General features: G+C 49.2%; 1 protein-coding gene across 1 annotated transcript in view; it reads right to left on the bottom strand.

The window, feature by feature from the left end:
- The window catches only part of TBCD (tubulin folding cofactor D), a 207,664-nt gene that overhangs the window by 175,848 nt on the left and 11,858 nt on the right, over positions 1 to 19,958 (bottom strand). The window contains exon 8 of the mRNA XM_029080077.1: positions 16,000 to 16,132. Coding sequence (XP_028935910.1) covers positions 16,000 to 16,132 — 133 coding nt within the window. The remainder of the gene's footprint in view (positions 1 to 15,999; positions 16,133 to 19,958) is intronic.

Raw genomic sequence — 19,958 nt, 5'->3', positions numbered from 1 at the left:
TCAGCTCTTCCCTTCTCCCACTGGGCGGGGAAAATTCCGTGCCTGAGGTCCGTCAAAGCCGGTTGGGAGGAAAAAGTCAGCCCGATCTGGGTGAAGGAAGTCGTGTTTGTTTCTTGGCCTCCTCCCATTCTGGCACAGGCTAAGGGAAAGCAGCTGTGGGGTTGGCCTGGCTTTGTCACAGCGTCATTCATTCATTCGCATTTACTGAGCCCTTACTTTGTGCCAAACACTACACTAAGCTCTTGGGAGAGTATGATACAACAATAAACCGACAAATTCCCACCCACAGTGAGCTTAATCTAAACCAATAAATGACAGATATGTACCAAAGTGCTATGGGGACTGGGGGGTGGGGAGCGGGGATGAACGAAGGGAGCAAGTCAGGGCGACGCAGAAGGGAGAGGGAGAAGAGGAGAGGAGCGCTTAGTCAGGGAAGGCCTTTTGGAGGAGATAGGCCTTCAATAAAGTTTTGAAGGGGGAGAAGAAGTGTCTGTCGGATATGAGGAGGGAGGGCAATCCAGACCAGAGGTAGGATGTGGGCGAGGGGTCGGCGGCAAGACAGATGAGATTGAGGTTGGCATTAGAGGAGCGAAGTGCGCATCTGAGCTCGGCTCAGCCCACCCATCCATCAGTCAATCAATGGGATTTATTGAGCTTTTACAATGTGCAGTGCATCGGATTACTGACCCTAGCACTAGCCCCAACTGCTCAACTACGGCCCCTACCTCAAACAGCAGATCACACATTGAGCTGTTGTGGCTGATGGCCCACTCCCCCAGACCCAGCTCTGTCCCACAGATCAATCTTCATCATCATCATCCTCATATTTTTGTTGCATGCTCACTATGTGCCAAGCAATGTCCTCCACGCTGGGGTAGAAAGAATAATAATAATAGTGATATTTAAGTGCTTACTATGTGCCAGGCACTATTCTAAAACTGGGGTAGATGCAAGATAATCGGATTGGACACAGTCCCTGTCCCACTTAGGGCTCAGAGCCTTAATCCCTATTTTACAGGAACTGAGGCTCAGAGAAGTGGAGTGACTTGCCTTAAGGTCACACAGCAAACAAGAGGCAGAGCTGGGATTGGAACCCAGGTCCTTCTGCATACCAGGCCCGTGCTCTGTCCACCAGGCCATGCAAACACTGTCCCTGTGCCACAGACTAAGGGAAAGGGACAACAGGTATTTAGTCTTCATGGGAGTCAGAAAGCATGGGAGTATGAAATCATTTCTCCTTTTGAACCATCAAAATACTGGGAGCTTTCAGGCTATGGTAGGCTTGATTTAGGAGCATTACCTCTAAAATAACATATCCCCACTTATTCATCTACCACTTGTACTTTTCCATTACATCTAGAGTTTGGAGGCTAAGAGTTCCTAACCCCAAGAGGGGTTTGACAAATTGGAGGCGGGACACATTCGCTAGCGTTTGCAGGAAATACTGATTTTCACCGATCTGGAGCGGGGAAGACTGACTTTTTTTTCCCCGGTCCTTCCTCCCCCTTCATAATAGGGATCTTGGTCTGAAATGGACACTTTAATCCTAAGAAAAACAAGATTCCACGCCAAGACCCAAAGCCATTTCGCTGATGACAAACTTGCCCTAATCCCGGGCTCCATAACCCGGGTGAGGTCTACGCGGCAATCCGGTGTGACAGAGGAACCGGCTTGGATGCCACCAGCTGGCTTTTACTGTGTGGGCACTAAAACCGGGGAGAATTTTTATTTTGTCCTGAGGCAAACTCAACCGGTTTGGTGTGTACCCTTAACACAAGCGCACGTGCGGGGATGCGCGCACACATGCACACACACACACACACACTCGAGCTTGTCATGAAATTCCTGAAAGTTTTGATGCCATACTTTTTGACTTTCTTTTTAAGAGGATGACTCAGGTACTCTTTGGGAACCCCCGGAAGTCTTCCAGTGGAATACATCAATCAGTACTCGCATTGGGCTTACAGTCTAGATGAACCTGGCATGGCCTTTTTTCCGCCTTGGTAGGGTCCCAAGAAGAAACCCTGATGCGCACAGCCGAGAAAGCACTTAGAGAGCTACAAGAGATTAAGGCACGAAAGGGGAGAGGCCTCCTCCATCCTGCTTAGGACGCCAGCCTCGTCAGACACGGGAGAGACTCGAGTTCAAGTTCGGGGACCGCCACCGACCCCGCCCACACCTCCATTTCCCCATCCATGGCAATTTGCAGGACCGTGTCATTTCGGGGATTAAAAGCAACAAAATGCCCTCGAGCTATGCACCTGTATTTTTTTTCTTCCCCCTCTTGGTATAAAAATCTCATCTCCCGGCCCTGGATTTTGGGGCATCCTTCTGGAGTCAAAAGAAATGGCCCTGGGAGGATCGTCTCAATCAATGAGTGCTATTTATTGAGCGATTCCTGTGTGAATGCCACCATATTAACTGCTTGGGAGAGTTCAATGCAAAAGAATTGGCAGGCACGATCCTTGCCCAAAAGGAGCTTACAGGCTAAAGGTGGAGCTCTGTACCAAGCGCTTGGGAGAGTACAATGCAGTAGAGTTGGTAGACACGTTCCCTGCCCACAAGGGGCTACAACCTAGAGGAGGAGCTCTGTACTAAGCACTTGGGGGAATATAATACAGTAGAGTTGATGATGATGGCATTTGTTAAGCGCTTACTATGTGCCAAGCACTGTTCTAGGTGCTGGGGTAGATACAAGGTAATCTACAAGATGCTCACAGTCTTATTCCCCATTTTAAAGAAGAGGGAACTGAAGCCCAGGTAAGTTAAGTGACTCGCCCAACTTCACACAAGTTGATAAGTGACAGAGCTGGGATTAGAACCCACGACCTCTGACTCCCAAGCCCGGGCTCTTGCCACTAAGCATTGCTGCTTCTCTTGGTAGAAAACACTTGGTAGACATGTTCTCTACCCACAAGGAGGCTATCCACTATCCTGGGGGAGAAGCTCAAAGAGGTCTCCGCTCCGGGCCAGTCTTGTTCAGGGGCAAAGGTTTACTGACACATTTGGAATACTAGGGTTCCAAGGAGTCGGGGGTCCAGGGTTCACCCTCACCCTGCAACTCTCACCCCTTGGATCTGACAGACAATAACTCTCCCCCTCGCCTCCTTCAAAGCCTTATTGAAGATACAACTCCTCCCAGAGGCCTCCCCCAACAGCCTCTTTTCCCTCTCCCTTCTGCATCACCCTGACTTGCTCCTTTGATTCGTCCCTCCTCCCAGCCCCATGACACTTATGTCCATATCTGTCATTTATTTCTTTATATTAATGTCTGTCCTCTCTAAACTGTAAGCTTGTTGTGGGCAGGGAATGTATCTGTTTATTATGTTGTCCTCTCCCAGGCGCTTAGTACAGTGCTCTGCAATGGACACTTTAATCCTAAGAAAAACAAGATTCTCTCGCCAAACATGACATCACAGGAGAAGAGGCAGTAACATTCCTGTGGGTAGTCAATGGCCAACCGACGTTCGAAACGTCCAAAGCAGGTCCATCTGGGATATCCATCATCTGGGATATCCACACCGGCGGGGATTGGGTGGATCAGAGGGGACAGAGGGTGGATTTGGGGAGTGAAGATCCAAACAACCCACGCCAACTTCCAGGACAAAGTCTTCCACTGGATCACTGTGGGCAGGGACCATGTCTACCAACTCTGTGGTATTTTCTTCCTAGAGCTTAATACAGTGCTCTACATGCAGTAAGCATTCATTAAATGATATTAACTGTTCAGCACTTATATGCCAAGCACCATACTAAGCGCTGGGGTGGATACCAACAAATCAGGTTGGACACAGAAATGATTTCATACTCCCATGCTTTCTGACTCCCATGAAGACTAAATACCTGTTGTCCCTTTCCCTTAGTCTGTGGCACAGGGACAGTGTTTGCATGGCCTGGTGGACAGAGCACGGGCCTGGTATTCCCATAACTTTAGAAAATCACTAGGATAATTATAAATACCCAATAAAATCCCAGTTTAACCAAACAAATCCATGCTGAAATTCAACCCGTTTGGGCTGATCTGACATCTCAAAAGTTCTGTGAGTCACAGATCTTTCGAAGTCCTCTGCTGACCTAGGAGAGATTTTTAAGATCTCCCTTAAACGAAGCACAGGCACATCCCTTCCTTTAACTCCGTGAAATGTAATACGGCCAATCACTCAAGATGAGAAAATAAGACGCTGAGAATAGTAGGGGCCAGGAGCCATAAAGTGCCCTCTCCAGTCAAGGCCCGGCCTCTGACGAGGGGCGTGGGACAGTTTCTGGAGGAGAGGATTATGGGACAACACAGAGGCTCCGGAAACTCCCAGGCTGAGCCTGTGGCAGCCCCCACCCACACAAGTGGAAAGGGCTGAGGAATGAGGTCAGGCCGCTGGCCAGGATTCGGGGCTAAGGGCTAACACCCTGTTTCTTTGTTGCAGGAGATTAAGTCCTTCTTTCTGTTTGCTTTAGATTTCTACTTTCCAGCAGATACACACTCTGAGTCCCTGACACTGAACCCGGGGAGGGAAAATCTGCCTCGGGGTCAAAGGCTTTCCTGCTAGGCTCCACAGGCTGCCTCACCACACAACCAGAAAGAGGAAGAGGTTGATGGAGTCCGGGGGAGGCAGAGACAGGCAGAGAGAGAGCATGAGGGAGAGCATGAGACCCACAGAATCATCCAAAGAGAAAGAGAACCAGAGAGAGAGACTCAGAGACAGAAAGAGAGACCCAGAGAGATAGAGAAAGAGGGGGAGATAGATCCAGAGGAAGACACACCCAGATGGAGAGAGACAGACCTACAGGGAGAGACTGATCCTCAAAGAGCCCCAGACAGAATCCCAGAGAAAGAGAAAGAGACCCAGGGAAAGGTAGACCCAGAGAGAGAAGACCAGAGAGAGATGCGGAGGCCCAGAGAGAGTCTGTCCCATAGAAAGAGTCCCAGAGAAAGAGACCCAGAAAAAGAGAGTCCCATAGACAGATGCAGAGACCCAGAGAGAATCCCAGAGAAAGAGAGAAAGACCTGGAGAATCTCTCAGAATGGGTGGGAGGGGAATGCAGGAAGGGTACAGCTGGAGAGACAAAGCAGATTAAACAAATAGGAAAAGGGGGTTTTCTTCACTGGGCAGAAGCAGGAAAACAAACCCTAGGCAGGGCCCCATTTGGCTCTAGGGGTTTTCTGAGACAGTAGGATGGGTTCCTCAAGCTTCACACTCTGCAGCCGAAGCCTGTCACCCAGCAGCAAGTGAAGATAACAGTAACCGATAACAGTAACAATCATGGGATTTCTTCAGTGCTTCCTATGTGTCAAGGGGAGTCTTCAGAGGGAAGAACAGCCACTTAACACCCATTTCACAGCGCGGGGATCTGAAGCACAGAGAAGTGAAGTGGCTTGCCCAAGATCACACAGCAGGCAAGAGGTGGGAGGCGAGGGAGGGGAGATGGATTTTTCTGGCCACCTTGAGATTGGCAAAAGCCCAATGGCCTTCCTTCCATTCCAATCAGATGCCCCAAGGGGCTTAAATAGAAGTAGACCACCTACCCAGTCCAGCCAACCAATGCCGGGGAAGCTTAATGCCACCCGACGGTCCGGACCGGTTGGATCATTTTGGAAAAATAACACGGTGCCCGGCGCAACCAGAACGAGTTTCTCAGTCATCGTGCCACAGCTGCCGCACCTCCCAATCTTCCCGACCGACCCACCCAGGCTTAGCCTCTGGGGCCTGGGCCAACCCGCTTCACCCCCCGCCCCGGGGGCTCGTTCCCCAAGCTACGGAAATCCTCGTCATGTGGGCCGCCCGGCCCGCTTCCCACCAGACGCTTCCGGCTACTTAGCCAGGCCGGAGACGTTCCTTTCAGGCCACCTGGAGGCACTGACGAGGCAAGGCCATGCCCAGCAAGGCCGAGGTCACGGAGGTGGGAGGTCTTGGCGATGTGGGGGAAAGGGCTCTCTCTGCCAGACGGGCAGCCGGGCGGTCAGGGACTATGCCCGGCCTGATCACCACACATCTACCCCAGCGCTAAGCACGGCACGGCCTAATGAATAGAACCCAGGACTGGGAGTCGGGAGGACTTGTCTGGTGTGGGACTTTGGGCAGGTCACTTCACTTCTTTGGGCCTCAGTTCCCTCAGCTGCCAACGGTGACTGTCACAATCAGCGTATTTATTCAACCTGAACTAGGGGTCAAGGACTGTGCTAAACACAGGGGAGAAACGATGCACTCAGATCAGACACAGAACCCGCCCAATTAAGAAGCACCCAGTCTACGAAGAGGCATTGAATCCCCATTTTACCGAGGAAATTAAGGCCCAGGGAACTGAAATGACTTGCCCAAGGTCACACAGCGGATAAGTGGTAGAGCCGGGATTAGAACCCAGGTCCTTCTGACTCCCAGGTCCATGCTCTATCCACTAGGCCACGCTGTCAGGAACAACAATGCGGAGAGATTCTCCTGGATGGCTTTTTCAAACTCTAATTATGCTCTCAACAGCCCTGTGAGGTAAGTATTATCATTACCCTCCTCCTTTTAAAGTTTGGGCAACTGAGACGCAGAGAGTAGCCCAAGGCTAGGAGCCAAGAGTCAGTGTCAGAGTCAGGCTGGTGTTCCTACCACCCAGATCTGGACTCATCTGCTCACTTCGGGACTGGCTCATTTGGTACAAGATGGAATCCGATGGGGAAAAGAGAACAGGTATTGGATCCACATTTTAGAGATGAGGAAACTGAGGGCCGGAGAAATTAAATGACTTGCCCTAGGTGACCAAGTGGATCAGTGTCAGGGTGACAGTCTGGAGACAGGCTTCGAAGGAAAGAGATTTCATCGTACCCTTCCGAGCGCTTAGTAGAGTGCCCTGCACATAGCAAGCGTTCAAATACCACAAATTGATAAAATATGCATGTCATTCTACTCTCTGGGCAGATCCAATGTGCCTGCTGTCCTGCTGTCAAGACCTACTTATTTCAACTAAGACTGTTGAACAACTTGATGGTTCCGAGGACCTCATTATCCTAAAATCACTAAACCAATATCTCAATTATCAATTATTATTATTAGAATTATTATTATTACTTTGCAATGACTCCCCTAAAAGAGAGGCACTGGGAAACCAGTCAAAATAGCCCTTTGGAACACTACAGCTTCCAAAGCCTTAACACTTTGGCACATTTCATGGAGAACTTGCTAAATTTTCACCCAACAACAGGCAAGCCAATATTCACTGAAGTCACATCGGGACTTCTGAAGAAACTCCCAAGGAATTTCGCTTCCCTTTCTTCTGCCCTTATTTTAGGCAAATAATGGAGGAATAAAAGACAGGAAAAGAGTGGACAGATGAAAAACTCAGAAGAAATAAGAGCCCCATTTGCTTCGGGAAGGCTGACATAAAAAGTAAAGCAGCTTGGCCTAATGGATACAAACTGCACCTCAGAGTCAGAAGGATCGGGCTTCTAATCCCACCTTCTCCACTTGTCTGCTGGGGGACACTGGGCAAGTCACTTCACTTCTCTGTGCCTCGGTTCCCTCATCTGGAAAATGGAGATTAAGATTGTGAGCCCTACTGGGACAGGGAATGTGTCCAAACTGATTAGCTTGTATCTACCCCTGAATTTAGTACAATGCCTGGCACATAGTAAGAGCTTAAATAGAAGAAAAAAAAAGCCCCAAGGACTGCACCCAGAAAAGCACGGTGAAGTTGTCCACCATGTGCAGAAGACTCCAGAGCTCTATGAAGGAAAACCCCACCTGAAGCTTCGCATCAATTAATGGTAATTTTTTATGATATTTGTTCCAGGCCCTGAACTAAGCACTACGGTAGATACAAGTTTGGACACAATCCATGTCCCACATGGGGCTCACATTCTTAATCCCCATTTTACACTTGGCGTAATGGAGGCACAGAGAAATGAAGTGACTTGCTCAACGTCACAGAGCAGACAAGTGGCAGTGTCAGGATTAGAAGCCAGGTCCTTCTAACTCCCAGGCCCATGCTCTAGCCAGTTAGTGAGCTCTTACTGGGGGCATAGCACTGTATTCAGAGCTTGGGAGAATACAAAATAAGAGTTGGTAGACATGTTCTCTGCCCACAATGAGCTTCCAGTCTACAGAGGGGAGGGCCAGCCAAGCTGGGCTCATCCTGGAGTTGCCCAATACAGAGGCCCGGTCAACCCAAATGGAGCTGGAAAGGAAACATGCAAGTGGCCCACTTCCAAAGGGCCAAAAGAATGCCACCGGGAGTTATTTTCCCGCTCCTGGGAGGAACCAACCATGCAGCTTTCGGACCGGCCGGGTGGGGCCCCCGGAAGTAATCCCCATGGGAGTCGGGCTGACCAAACAGCTTGTTACACAGGGGGCCGCGGCGACGAGGAGAAAGAACACAAAATTCAACCGTTTAAACAAAAGGTACAGGACGGAGTGAACATAAAAGAAATTTGCATTTGTTGGCACAGAGTGTTTCTTGTCCAGTAGGTCCTAACTTAAATGGATTCTTCCCAGGAGGAGGAGGAGGAAGCAGGGAGAGACATGGGGTCCCGGGTCCTTAATTTTACCACCGTGCCAAAGCAAGAATAGGCCCCCATTCATCCTGAAGAGGTCTGTTTCTCTGCCTCTGGCTCCAGCAATTCCTTGGCCGAGGCTGCCTTCTCTCCAGCTTCCCCGAGGCATGATTCATGCACGACTATTGCTAAACCTCCTTCAGGGGAGTTCAGAGAAATGCCCCATTAATGCCAACCTTTATTTTCCCCATCAATGAGGATTTGGCTGCTTTGAGCGGCCACTGCGGGGTTGGCTTTAAAGTCATTTGCACATTAGGTCTCTTATTAGACCTTCCTAACGTTTGACTCGGATGAGTTTGAGGGCCCCGGGCTACTTGAATATGACGCCATCCCGGTCACGCAAGAACAGGGAGGGTCATTGTTACTCCGAGGAGGCCGCTGCCCGACAGCCGGGGAAACGGGGGCAGTCGGGAACCTCGAGCAGCATGGAATTTCATAGTTGGGAACGGGGGAGGGAAGAGCACCTAGCTCTCCCGCGCCAACCCCCACTGTCGGCGGCTCTTGAGGCTTCAACAGCAGGAGGCAGGTGAGACCCGAACCGTTCCCATGAGAAGCAGTGTGGCTTAATGGATAGAGCCCGGGCCAGGGAGTCAGAAGGACCTGGCTTCTAATTCTGGCTCTGCCATGACTGCTATGTGACCTTGGGCAAGTCACTTCACTGGGCCTCAGTACCTCATCTGTAAAATGGGGATTGAGAGTGTGAGCCCCATACGGGACAGGGATTGTGTCCAATCTGATTAATTTGTATCTAGCCCAGCACTGAGAGCAGTGCTTGACACATAGTAAACGCTCAACAAGTATTATCATCATCATAATCATAATAAGGCCTAATGTGGAAGGGCCTGGAGGCTGATTTCCTGCCACAGGGGTTGGGGGAACCTAACTGGTCTATAGCTACCTGGAACTGGTTTGGAGGTGTGGAAGACAAGTGCTTAGCACACAGTAAGTGCTTAACATATACCAAAAGTATTATTATTACTGTTGATCAGAGGAGGGACCAATTTCATTTACTTAGTGCTTTCCACGTGCCAAGGACTGCACTAAGCACTGGGGAAGGAACGACAGACTCGCTAGAACCGATCCCTGCCCTCAAGGAGCTTCCAGTCTAGCAGGGAAGACGGATGTTGCGCCATATTACAGTCAGAGCCCCTGACATACCTCCAATCCCACCCTGGGGAAAGAAAGATTCCCGCCCCGAAACACCCTGGAAGCAGATGCCAAACGAACGCGGTTTGAAAAAGCCACAGGGAACACAGCAACCTGCTCTGCAAAACTCGATCCGAACCCCGGCGACAGCGAAAAGATGAGCTACCTGCTAACACGCACCTGCTGGGGAGGATGCGTTACCATAAACAGGTGGAAAAACCCAGCCCTTCGATGGCATTGAGATGTGTAATGCACAGGGCATGTTTCGACAAGACTCGTGACATATCGCTACCTGCTCCGTATGAACTGCTGAGTTGGGTGAAATTAAAACAGTATCATGTCGCGTTGCTTAATGTGCCTTTAAACGGAGGGAGAAACTGGGCAGCAATAATTAAAACCACCCATTTTTACCTCCACTATAACACTGTGCCTCCAGATGTGTGTGTGGGAAGTTACAAACTCCATAACCTTCTCCCTCTTCCCTGAGGTTTTTCTCCTGAAAGGAGCAATTATTCCTAAACAGTTAGTAGACAAAATATTAGGCGTAAGCTCCTTGCAGGAAGGGAATGTGTCTACCAACTCCGTTACGAGCCCTCAGTACCAAGCTCTGGACATATTAAACGCTCAATAAATACCACTGATCGATACCCCTAGACTGTCAGCTCGTTGTGGGTGGGGAAGGTGTCTACTGTTCTACTGTACTCTCCCAAGCGTTTAGTACAGTGCTCTGCAGGCAGTATGCACTCCATAAATGTGAGGGAATGAATGGATTGCTAAGGCTCTCCAGAGAGGCTGCAGCAAGCCCAAGGCCGGTTGAGAAACGTTTAGGGTGAATCTGGTAACCTGTACTTCTTTCCATCTTCAAAGAGTCCCACAAACCCTGATTAATCTTCACCCCTTGAGGGTTTTGTATTTTTGTTTTTTCAGCTGGGACAAACAGAACACTTCTCCTCCCTGCCTCAGGCCGCGGAGTGGGGAAGATGGTGTCAACTACCTGATGGAGAAGACGGAGAGCAAATGGGGGATTTGCCGCTCCAAAAGGAAGACAAGCCCACCTGCTCTTTTAGGAGCGGAGCTCAGGTTCCTCTCTCAGAGACAGCTGCCCAATACAGAACTGTGGCTCATTCCGTTTCCTCCTGGGCAGATTGGATTAGAAAAAATAATTGTGGAATTTGTTATGTTCTTACTAAATGCCAAGCACTGTTTTATGTGCTGGGGTAAATACAAGCTCATCAGGCTGAATTCAGTCCCTGTCCCATATGGGGCTCACAGTGTTAATCCCCATTTCACAGATGAGGGGACTGAGGCCAAGAGAAGTGAAGTGACCTACCTGAGGTCACACAGCCCAAGTGGTGGAGCCGGATTTAGAACTTGGTCCTCTGACTCCTGGGCCCAGGCTACCTTTTCCAAACGAGCTTTCCTTCTTCCTTTAATTCCACCTGCCTTGTTGCTGTAAATTATACCAATCCTTTTAATCCTCAAAGGAGGAAAGAGCTGAAGGGGTGTTTGAGAGGGCTGCTGTCTGTCTAGGGGGAGATTTTCATGAAGAAAAGTTAGCCAAATACATGTTTCCCCGCCCTCTCTCCCGCCTGGAGGGAGGGGATCGCTGCCTGAATGCAGGGGGGAGGGGGTGAAAAGACCCCGCACCAAAGGGAGAAGGGTGGGGGGGGGGGGAAATCACTCTGGTTTCGATGTAACTTGTTAAGTGTTCACCTGTTTCACTTAACCCACACTAATGAACAGGTGGATAAAAACCAAGCCAAGGGCATCAAAGGAAAATGACAAAATCCACATGTAAAATACCCCGGCAAGTTTCATCACGCAAGGAGGGTTACTCCAACCAAGACTTGGCTTTTCCAGATCTGACAAGGCGCTGACGAAACTCCCGCTCTCCGGCTAGGGAGGCCCCGCCGCGGCCCGGGGAGCCCACGACTTCCTCTCGCCTCGGTCGAGGCGGCGGAGGCCAGGACGCTCTCGGGTGGAGCTGAAATGCCCTCTTTCGGGAATTCGGGTGATGACTTGGAAAGGCCGAAACCTCCCAGGTGGCTGGGAGCTCTGGAGCCGGAGAGAAAGCTGGAGGAGGTCCCGCATCCAGCCGAGAGGACGCGTGCTGGCGCCTGCCCCGGGGACTCAGCTGCCTCCGGGCTTTCTCCAGCTACCTTGGTGCCAGACTGCCCGCCGAGGAGACCTCGGTGAGGATGCCCCAAGCGGGGCTGGGCGTGTGGCTTAGCTTCCTCTAGGGCACTCTTCTCTCTCTCCCCACACCCCCTTCCCCTCCCTCCCTCTGTCTTCCCTCTGCACCTGCCTCTCCTCCTTCCCCTCTCCTCCCCCTTCTTCTCTGCCCCTTCTCTACTCCTCTCCCTCTTCCCCTCCTCTACCCTTTCCCCCTTCTCTGCCCCTCTCCCCCTTGCCCACCCCCTCCCTCTCTTTGTCTGCCCCCTTCCTCATCCCCTTCCCATTCTCAGCCCCTCTTCTTCTCTTTCCCCTCTCCCCTCCCACTTCAAGCCCCACAGTTTTCATTCCATGATCCAGGTCAGAAAATATCTCACGGAACAAGCCGAAACCCCTATTTTCCCTCCCATTCGAAGTACAGACAACCCCGTTTACAGGTGCTGAGGGGTAGACGGGCCTGGCGACAGGGGGCTGGACCAAGTGCTCAGAAGCCCGCTCCTACAACCGGCCTTGAGCATGATGTAATTCAGGGGCATCAGGACAAGGCCCGACAAGGGAACCTGGATTGGAAAACCAAACACTGGGAAGGGAATGGGGCAGGAATGCCACAGCCAAGAGAGGGAGCATGAAGCTTCCAGAATCGTTTATGGAAATGTGTTCCAGTAGAGGGCACTGGAACAACCGGGCCTGGCTCCTGACCAAGGGAAGATTTCCGGGTTTGACTCAGGCCGGAAACTTTGGATCAAGGGAGCAGAATTTTCACTTCGGAAGCAGCAGCGTGGCCTAGTGGATAGAGCCAAAATGACCCGGGTTCTAATCCCGGCTCCGCCACTTGTCTGCTGTGGGACCTGGGGCAAGTCGCTTCACTTCTCTGCGCCTCGGTTACCTCATCTGTAAAAGTGGGGAATAAAACCGTTGAGCCCCATGTGGGACAGGGACTGTGTCCAACATGATAAGCATGTATCCACCCCAGCGCTTAGTACCATGCCTGGCACATAGTAAGGGATTAAATGCCTTATAGAAAAAAAACTTGTCATTTTTTGACCCACTGGAAATGAAAGAGAGGAAGCACTGAGATCAGAGCTCTGCACATACTAAACACTCAATAAATACCATTGATCGATTGCTTAATGGTGTCCCTGCTCTCTGCTGCCTCTAAAGCCTAAGAGAATAGAGACATTAACTGTACAGGGTGTGAGCTCCGCAGATGGCATTTCCTCTAATAATAATAACTATAGTATTTGTTAAGCACTTAACTATGTGTCAGGCACTATACTAAGTGCTGGGGTGGATACAAGCAGATGGGGTTCGACATAGTCCCTGTCCCAAATGGGGCTCACAATCTCAATCCCCATTTTACAGATGAGGTAACTGAGGCCCAGAGAAGTAAAGTGACTTGCCGAAGGTCACACAGCAGACAAGTGGCAGAGTTGGGATTAGAACGCATGACCTTCTGACTCCCAAGACCGTACTCTATCTACTATGCCAGGCTGCTTTATCATACAGCAGACAAGTGAGTGCGCCAGAACTGATCCTGAAAGTCAGGACATGAAGATGCTTCCAGACCCAGGCCAACCCTTTCGTGACGGGTCCAATATGCCTTGTGCCTATTTATAACCTCCAACCCCCGTCCAAAACATAGCGTCCCTTATCAAGACTCCCATGATTGACAAAGCAACCTGTATCAACACCCCACGACTTGACCCTCGGAATGAGTTTGGTACTTAAGAGTCTCAAGGGCAGAAGTCCCTTGGGAGGCAGACAAGTAAGTTCTTCTTGGGACCTGTGCCCCCAACCATAGGGGACCCAAAAATGTGAAACAGGGCGGCAAGAGGCCCCAGGGATCCCCAGGAGTCTTCAACAGTAGCCACGTGGCTCAGCCCACTCCAATGTCCATGAAGCATTCCATGGCTTCTGACTCCTCCTGACCACACAGCCAGGAAAGACGCCGGGAAATCAAGGTCTCGGGGGGGGAGGGGGGCCAGGAGAGAAGAAGAGGTGGAGATGGAGGAGGAAAGATGAAGGAATCCCAGAGATGCTCTGGAGGAGGCAACATGGCTTAGTAAATAGAGCAGGGCCTGGGAAGCAGAAGGACTTAGGTTCTAATCCTGGCTCTGCCACTTGTCCCTGTGTGACCCTGGGGAAGTCACTGCACTTCTCTGGGCCTAGTTTCCTCATCTACAAAATGGGGATTAAGAGGGTGAGCCCCATGTGGGACAGGGACTACATTCAACCAAATCAGTTTGTATCTACCAGCGCTTAGAAGAGTGCTGGGTACACGGTAAGTGCTTAACAAATATCACAATTAATATTATTTTTATAGTATTTGTTAAGTAGTTACTATGTGTCAAACACTGTTCTAAGGGCTGGGGTAGATACAAGTTAATCAGGTCGGACACAGTCCCTGTCCCACATGGTGCTCCCAAGTCTAAGTAGGAGGGAGAACAGGAGAACTGAGGCATAAAGAAGTTACATGACTTACCCAAGGTAACACAGCAGACAAGAACAGAGCCAGGATTAGAACCGAGGTCCTCTGACTCCCAGGCCCAGCTCTTTCCACTAGGCCACGCTGCTTCTCTAGGCCTTTGGCAACAGTCATTTATCTTCTTTGGCAGGCCCTCATGAATGGAATCTCTTTGCTCAAAAGTGGAGGGGGAGGCTGAGGGGAGACTCCGGACAACGGGGATGGGCAGGGAATGTGTCCGCTAGTTCTGCTGCACTGCATGCCCAAGTGCTTATCACAGTGCTCTGCACATAGTAAGCTCTCAATAAATATCACTGAATGACTCGTTCACTGTTCATGCTAACCATGGCTGGGAGAAGGAGGTGTTCCCACATGAAGAATTTATTCAGCCAGACTCAGGATCCCACAGTTCACAGTTCTTCAAACACCTGGCTAAATTGAGGCCCTAGGGGGCTGTCCTCTATGACAATCCCAATTCCTGCAGGTAGTCTCTGCCTCATTTTCTCTCTTCGGGTTTGTGGCCTAGTGGAAAAAGCCCAGACCTGGGAGTCAAAAGGAGCTGGGTTCTCATCCTGGCTCTGCCACTTGTAGGTTATGCGCCCTTGGGCAAGACCCTTCACTTCTCTGTGCCTCAGTTCCTTCACCGGTAAAACGAGGATTAAGACTTGAGCCCCACATGGGACATGCACAGTGTCCAACCTTGAATCTACCCCAGGGCTTAGTTCAGTGCCTGCCACATAATAAGCACTTAACAAATACCACCAAAAAAAAAAAAATTAAGGAAGCAACCAGAATGAAGACGGCAATTCCATTCACTACCCAAGCCTGCCAGGTCTCCAGAGAATGATCAAAGTAGACACACACACTGAATGGAGCCTCTCTCTCTCTCAGACGGTAAATTTCCAATCAAATCACCTAAAGCTAGGTGGGCTAATCCAGGGACAAATTCCAATCGCTGGGGCCTCTCTGGCTCGGATCAGCTGTGATCTCCATTGTCCAAAGACTTTTGTAGGACTCAAGTTTTGGACTAGGATCAAGGACTGGCCTCGTTGACAGGCTGAGAATAACTGAATAAAAGCTGATGCCCAGTGACCTTTCTGATGGTTTCTTATTCGGCTCTTGGCGACGCTAGGCTCGCTCACTGGACTAGGGCCTCACAGAGCAGCTCCAACAGCTCCTCTCCGAGTGACTTTATCGGTTACCCCCAGTTATGTAAACACCTTCCGCCCCCTCAGACCAAAAGACACCCCCCCACCCAAGACAGGAAGCTCCTCGTGGACAGGGAACACATCTACCAATTCTGTTGTCTGCATTCTCCCAAGTGGTTAGTACAATGCTCTGCACACCTAGCGAGTGCTCAATAAATACCATTTACTGATTACCAGTGCTAGGCTTTCCTCTTTGCATTAAGGCCTCAAGTCTCCAACACCTGCTCTCTAAGTGACCGCATCTATCGCCTCAATTCCCACCCCTATTCCCCTTTCCCAGGTTTGAACACTTGGTTTTTTTTTGTTTTTTTTTTTTTTTAAAAACAACAACCTATCACCTGCAAATCTCGCAGGCAAAAGTACAGATAGCCTCCTTCAAGGGTCTAAACCTCACTAATAGAGTCAGAAAAGTAAGATGGTGACAAACTGCTGGTTGTTAAATGTAGCACATGGTTTTTGAAGTTGAGAAATGTACTTACCAGGGCCTGAAGCATGCCATCCATTATAATGGTCCCCTCCATGGTCTGAAAAGAAGTTTTGGAGAGTGTAGAGAGGGTCCAGTCCAAGAAGTCGGCCATCTTCTTCTGTTTGACATCAGGACGGGTAATGAACCTGTCACGGAAAATAACATTTCAGGTTATTTATTCAGCAGAGGATCAGGTTTGGGCTTGATCTTCTCAGAATGACTGGTATTCCTGAAACGAGAGTCCAATAGAGACTGTCCAAATTGGTGTGGGAACATTCCAGTCGTTGGCCTCTGACTTAGGGTTCATAAGAAGGGTCATGACCCCAAACGATATTCTTTCATTCCCAACCCACCAGGTAGAAACTAAAATTCGCCTAACAATTATCCTAATCTCTGAAACAGAAAAACAGACAGATGGCTAAGGGTTCAAGTACTCCTTATACCCACACCATCTTTTTAATGCAGCCAATTAAACATCACAGGAATCCCTTAGACTTCATGATAAAAAGATCCAGATACACCTCTGATCTGTTAGACTAGACTGTGCCAAGAATCACAAAATGAATTTCTGTGAAACAAAAACACCCCACACAAAACTAAATCTAAAAAAAAGGAGGCAGTTTGATGAGGAGACAATCTAGTCAATGCTATAGCAAGCTCACAAGAGCTCCTTATACTCAGTGAAACAAAAAAAATGAGGTCAAGCCTCATTTTAACACATGCCTCGCTAAATTATTTCACTTCTAAAGATTTTAAAAGTGTAATTCTCAGTTCAGGGAATTGTCGGGTTCACACACTGGCCTACAGTGAATTTTACCATTTACATCGAATGATAAAATGGAAATGTGCAATTACTTCTTGGATCTCGACCCAAAGCCCCTTTTATAGCTAAGAGATCTGAAAAAATTCCAAGCAAAGAGGACAGTATTAAATGGCCACCACAACTTGGACAGATGCTTAAAGGTTGCTTAAGTCAAGCCTCTGGGCTCTAAACAAAGATAAAAACACCCTTATAGCCCACTAGTTCCCCTATCTGGAAATTATTTCAACGCCTATCTCCCCCTCTAGACTGCAAGCTCCTTGTCAGCTGGAAACAAGTCTATCAACTCCATTGCATTATACTCTCCCAAACGTGTATAACAGTGTTCTGCACAAATGAAGCAGTATGCCCTAATGTGAATAGAGCACAGGCCTGAGAGTCAGAGGGACTTGGGTTCTAATCCCATCTTTGCCACCTGTCTGCTGAGTGACCTTGGGCCAATCACTTCACTTCTTTGTGCCTCAGTTACCTTGTCTCTAAAATGGGGTTTACAACTGCATAGTCCCTTGTGCAGGGATTGTGTCCACATCTAATTGGCTTGTATCTATCCCAGCACTTAGGAGAGTGCTTAGTACAGGGATGACCTCTTGGAGGAGGTGTGATTTTAGCAGGGCCACGTCTACTATGAAAAAAAGGTTGAGGAAGCCCTCAGGTGCCTCCCCCAGTTGCCACAAGTTGGAAAGACCAAGGCTTGCATAGGGCCTGGCTTATGTAGAGAGAGCTATTAAGCGCTTAACAAATATTTTTAAAAAGGCACTCAAATACCACTGATTAATGGATTTAAATTCTAAAACTAAAAAGGCAAGAAGATTTTGGCCTCTTCCAATGCCAAAAAAAAGGCCCCTTTGAATCAGAAAAAAATCTTATTTCACAGAGCATGTACAGACCCAACTAGAAAACCCAAACCTAAAGAAACCAAACAATGCTCAAACACTGAATTTCTTTATGCTGCAGCTGAATTTCCATCTCTTGTTGGAACCAAACAAACCCCCTTTAGCAGGTATTACTCAAAGTAGCATGCATGTTTTGTTTTTTGCCCAGCTTTCATCCAAATTTTGATCAGTTTGAAAACTCAGAATTTCAGAAATTAACACATTAGAATGTGAGCCTCTTGTGGGAAGGGAATGTTTCCACTAACTCAGTTCCATCATACTCTACCGAGCACTTAGGACGGTGCTCTGCATACATTAAGCGTTCAATAAATACAACTGACTGATGGGATACATTAGATGCAAAGCATACTGCAAACCCTTAGAGGCATTTCCAAAACGTTCAGGACCAGAGCTATTCTGGACTCCAAGATACTTTGGGTATCTGAAAAGGTCAGAAAGAAGGGGCAGAAAAATCCTCTTCTGCTTGCAAACCCCACTCAAGAGCACGGCCTAGTGGATAGAGCACAGGCCTGGAAGTCAGAAAGACCTGAGTTCTAGTCCTGGCTCCGCCACTCGCCTGCTGTGTCAACTTGGGCGGATCACTTCACTTCTCTGGGCCTTCAGTTAACTCATCTACAAACTAGGGATGAAGACTATGAGCCCCACGCAGGATATGGCTGCTTTTCTGTGCTTCAGTTCCTGTAAAATAAGGATTCATTACCTGTTCTCCCCCGATTAGACTGTAAGCCCGTCAAAGGGCAGGGACTGTCTCTGTTACCGATTTGTACATTCCAAGCGCCTAGTAGAGTGCTCTACACATAGTAAGCACTCAATAAATCCTATTGAATGAATGAAATATGGACTGTGACCAACCCACTTAACTTGTATCTACCCCAGCACTTAATACAGTGTCTAGCTCATTGCGGGCAGGCAATGCGTCCGTTTACTGTTGCACTGTGCTCTCCCAAGTGCTTAGTACTGTGCTCCACATGCAGTAAGTGCTCAATAAATATGAGTGGCTGACAAATACTATTTAAAAAAAAAGAGTTCCAGCCCCTGTTCTATGTACAAGCTTTGGAGAGTCATCAGCTCAGTGAGCAAACTCACCGTTCCACTAGATGGCACCACGACACTTTCTCCTGCGCCCCATCTCACCGAGGCCCCCCTTCCACAATAAACCAACTCTACAAATAAACATCTGTGCCGAGAAACTCTCCGCTCACTCTCCAACTCAAGGGACCCATAGCTGGAAATGCCGCTCTTCTCCTCTACCTTCGGATCTCGGAGGCCAGTGGCTAGTCATGGCCTTAGGAGGGGCGGCTAGAGGAGCAGGGAGGCCTGGTGGTCCGGGAGTCACAAGGACTTGGGTTCTATTTCTGCCTCCGCCACGCATCTGCTGTGTGACCCTGAGCTATTCACTTCTACGTGCCTCAGTTCCCGTAACATAGGGATTCGATACCTGTTCTCCCTCCGCCACGTATCAGCTTGGTGACCCTGGGCTAGTCACTTCACTTCTCTGTGCCTCAGTTCCCGGAAAGTAGGGATTTGATATCTGTTCTCCCTCCAACACGCATCTGCTTGGTGACCTTGGGCTAGTCAATTCACTTTTCTGTGCTTCAGTTCCTGTAAAATAGGGATTCAATACCTGTTCTCCCTCCCCTTGTGGGACCTATCTTGTGACCTACCCTACCCCAGGCCTTTATACATGCTTGGCATGATAGCACTTAAAATGCCACAATTATTATAATCCAAGGGGGGAGATTTAATCCATTATTAAAATAAATTATGGATAGGAGAAATAGCAGAGCTTGAAGATATTTATTTAAGTGCTATGGGGCTGGTGTGAGTATCAAAGTACTTTACGGATACACTGCCAAGTGTACAGACATAGAGGAGAAGGCAGTTGGGGAAAATGAGGGCATAGTCAGGGATGACCTCTTGGAGGAGGTGTGATTTTAGGAGGGCCTTGTTTACAATGAGAAAAAGTTGGGATGGAAGCCCTCAGATGCCCCCCGGTTGCCGCAAGTTGGAGAGGTCAAGGGTTGCATAGGGCCTGGCTTCCATAGAGGGTGACTCTTTTCCTCCAGTAAAGCCCAAGTCAAGTCCCTGCTAACCCACAAACCTCTCTTCACCCCACTCCTTGTCCCCGCCGTACCAAGCAAACCTCAGTGGGCCAACATCCCGGCCCAATCTTTTGCAGCTTGCCAGAAGCCGGCACCAGCTTCCTGTCAGACCTGAGTCCTAAAACTTAGGCCCAAGCCAGATCTTCCCTATTTTGCC

This window comes from Ornithorhynchus anatinus, chromosome 15, assembly GCF_004115215.2.
Source record: "Ornithorhynchus anatinus isolate Pmale09 chromosome 15, mOrnAna1.pri.v4, whole genome shotgun sequence".
Taxonomy (NCBI): Eukaryota; Metazoa; Chordata; class Mammalia; order Monotremata; family Ornithorhynchidae; genus Ornithorhynchus; species Ornithorhynchus anatinus.
Note: the sequence above shows the minus strand (reverse complement) of the source record. Positions and strands in the feature narration are given on the sequence as shown.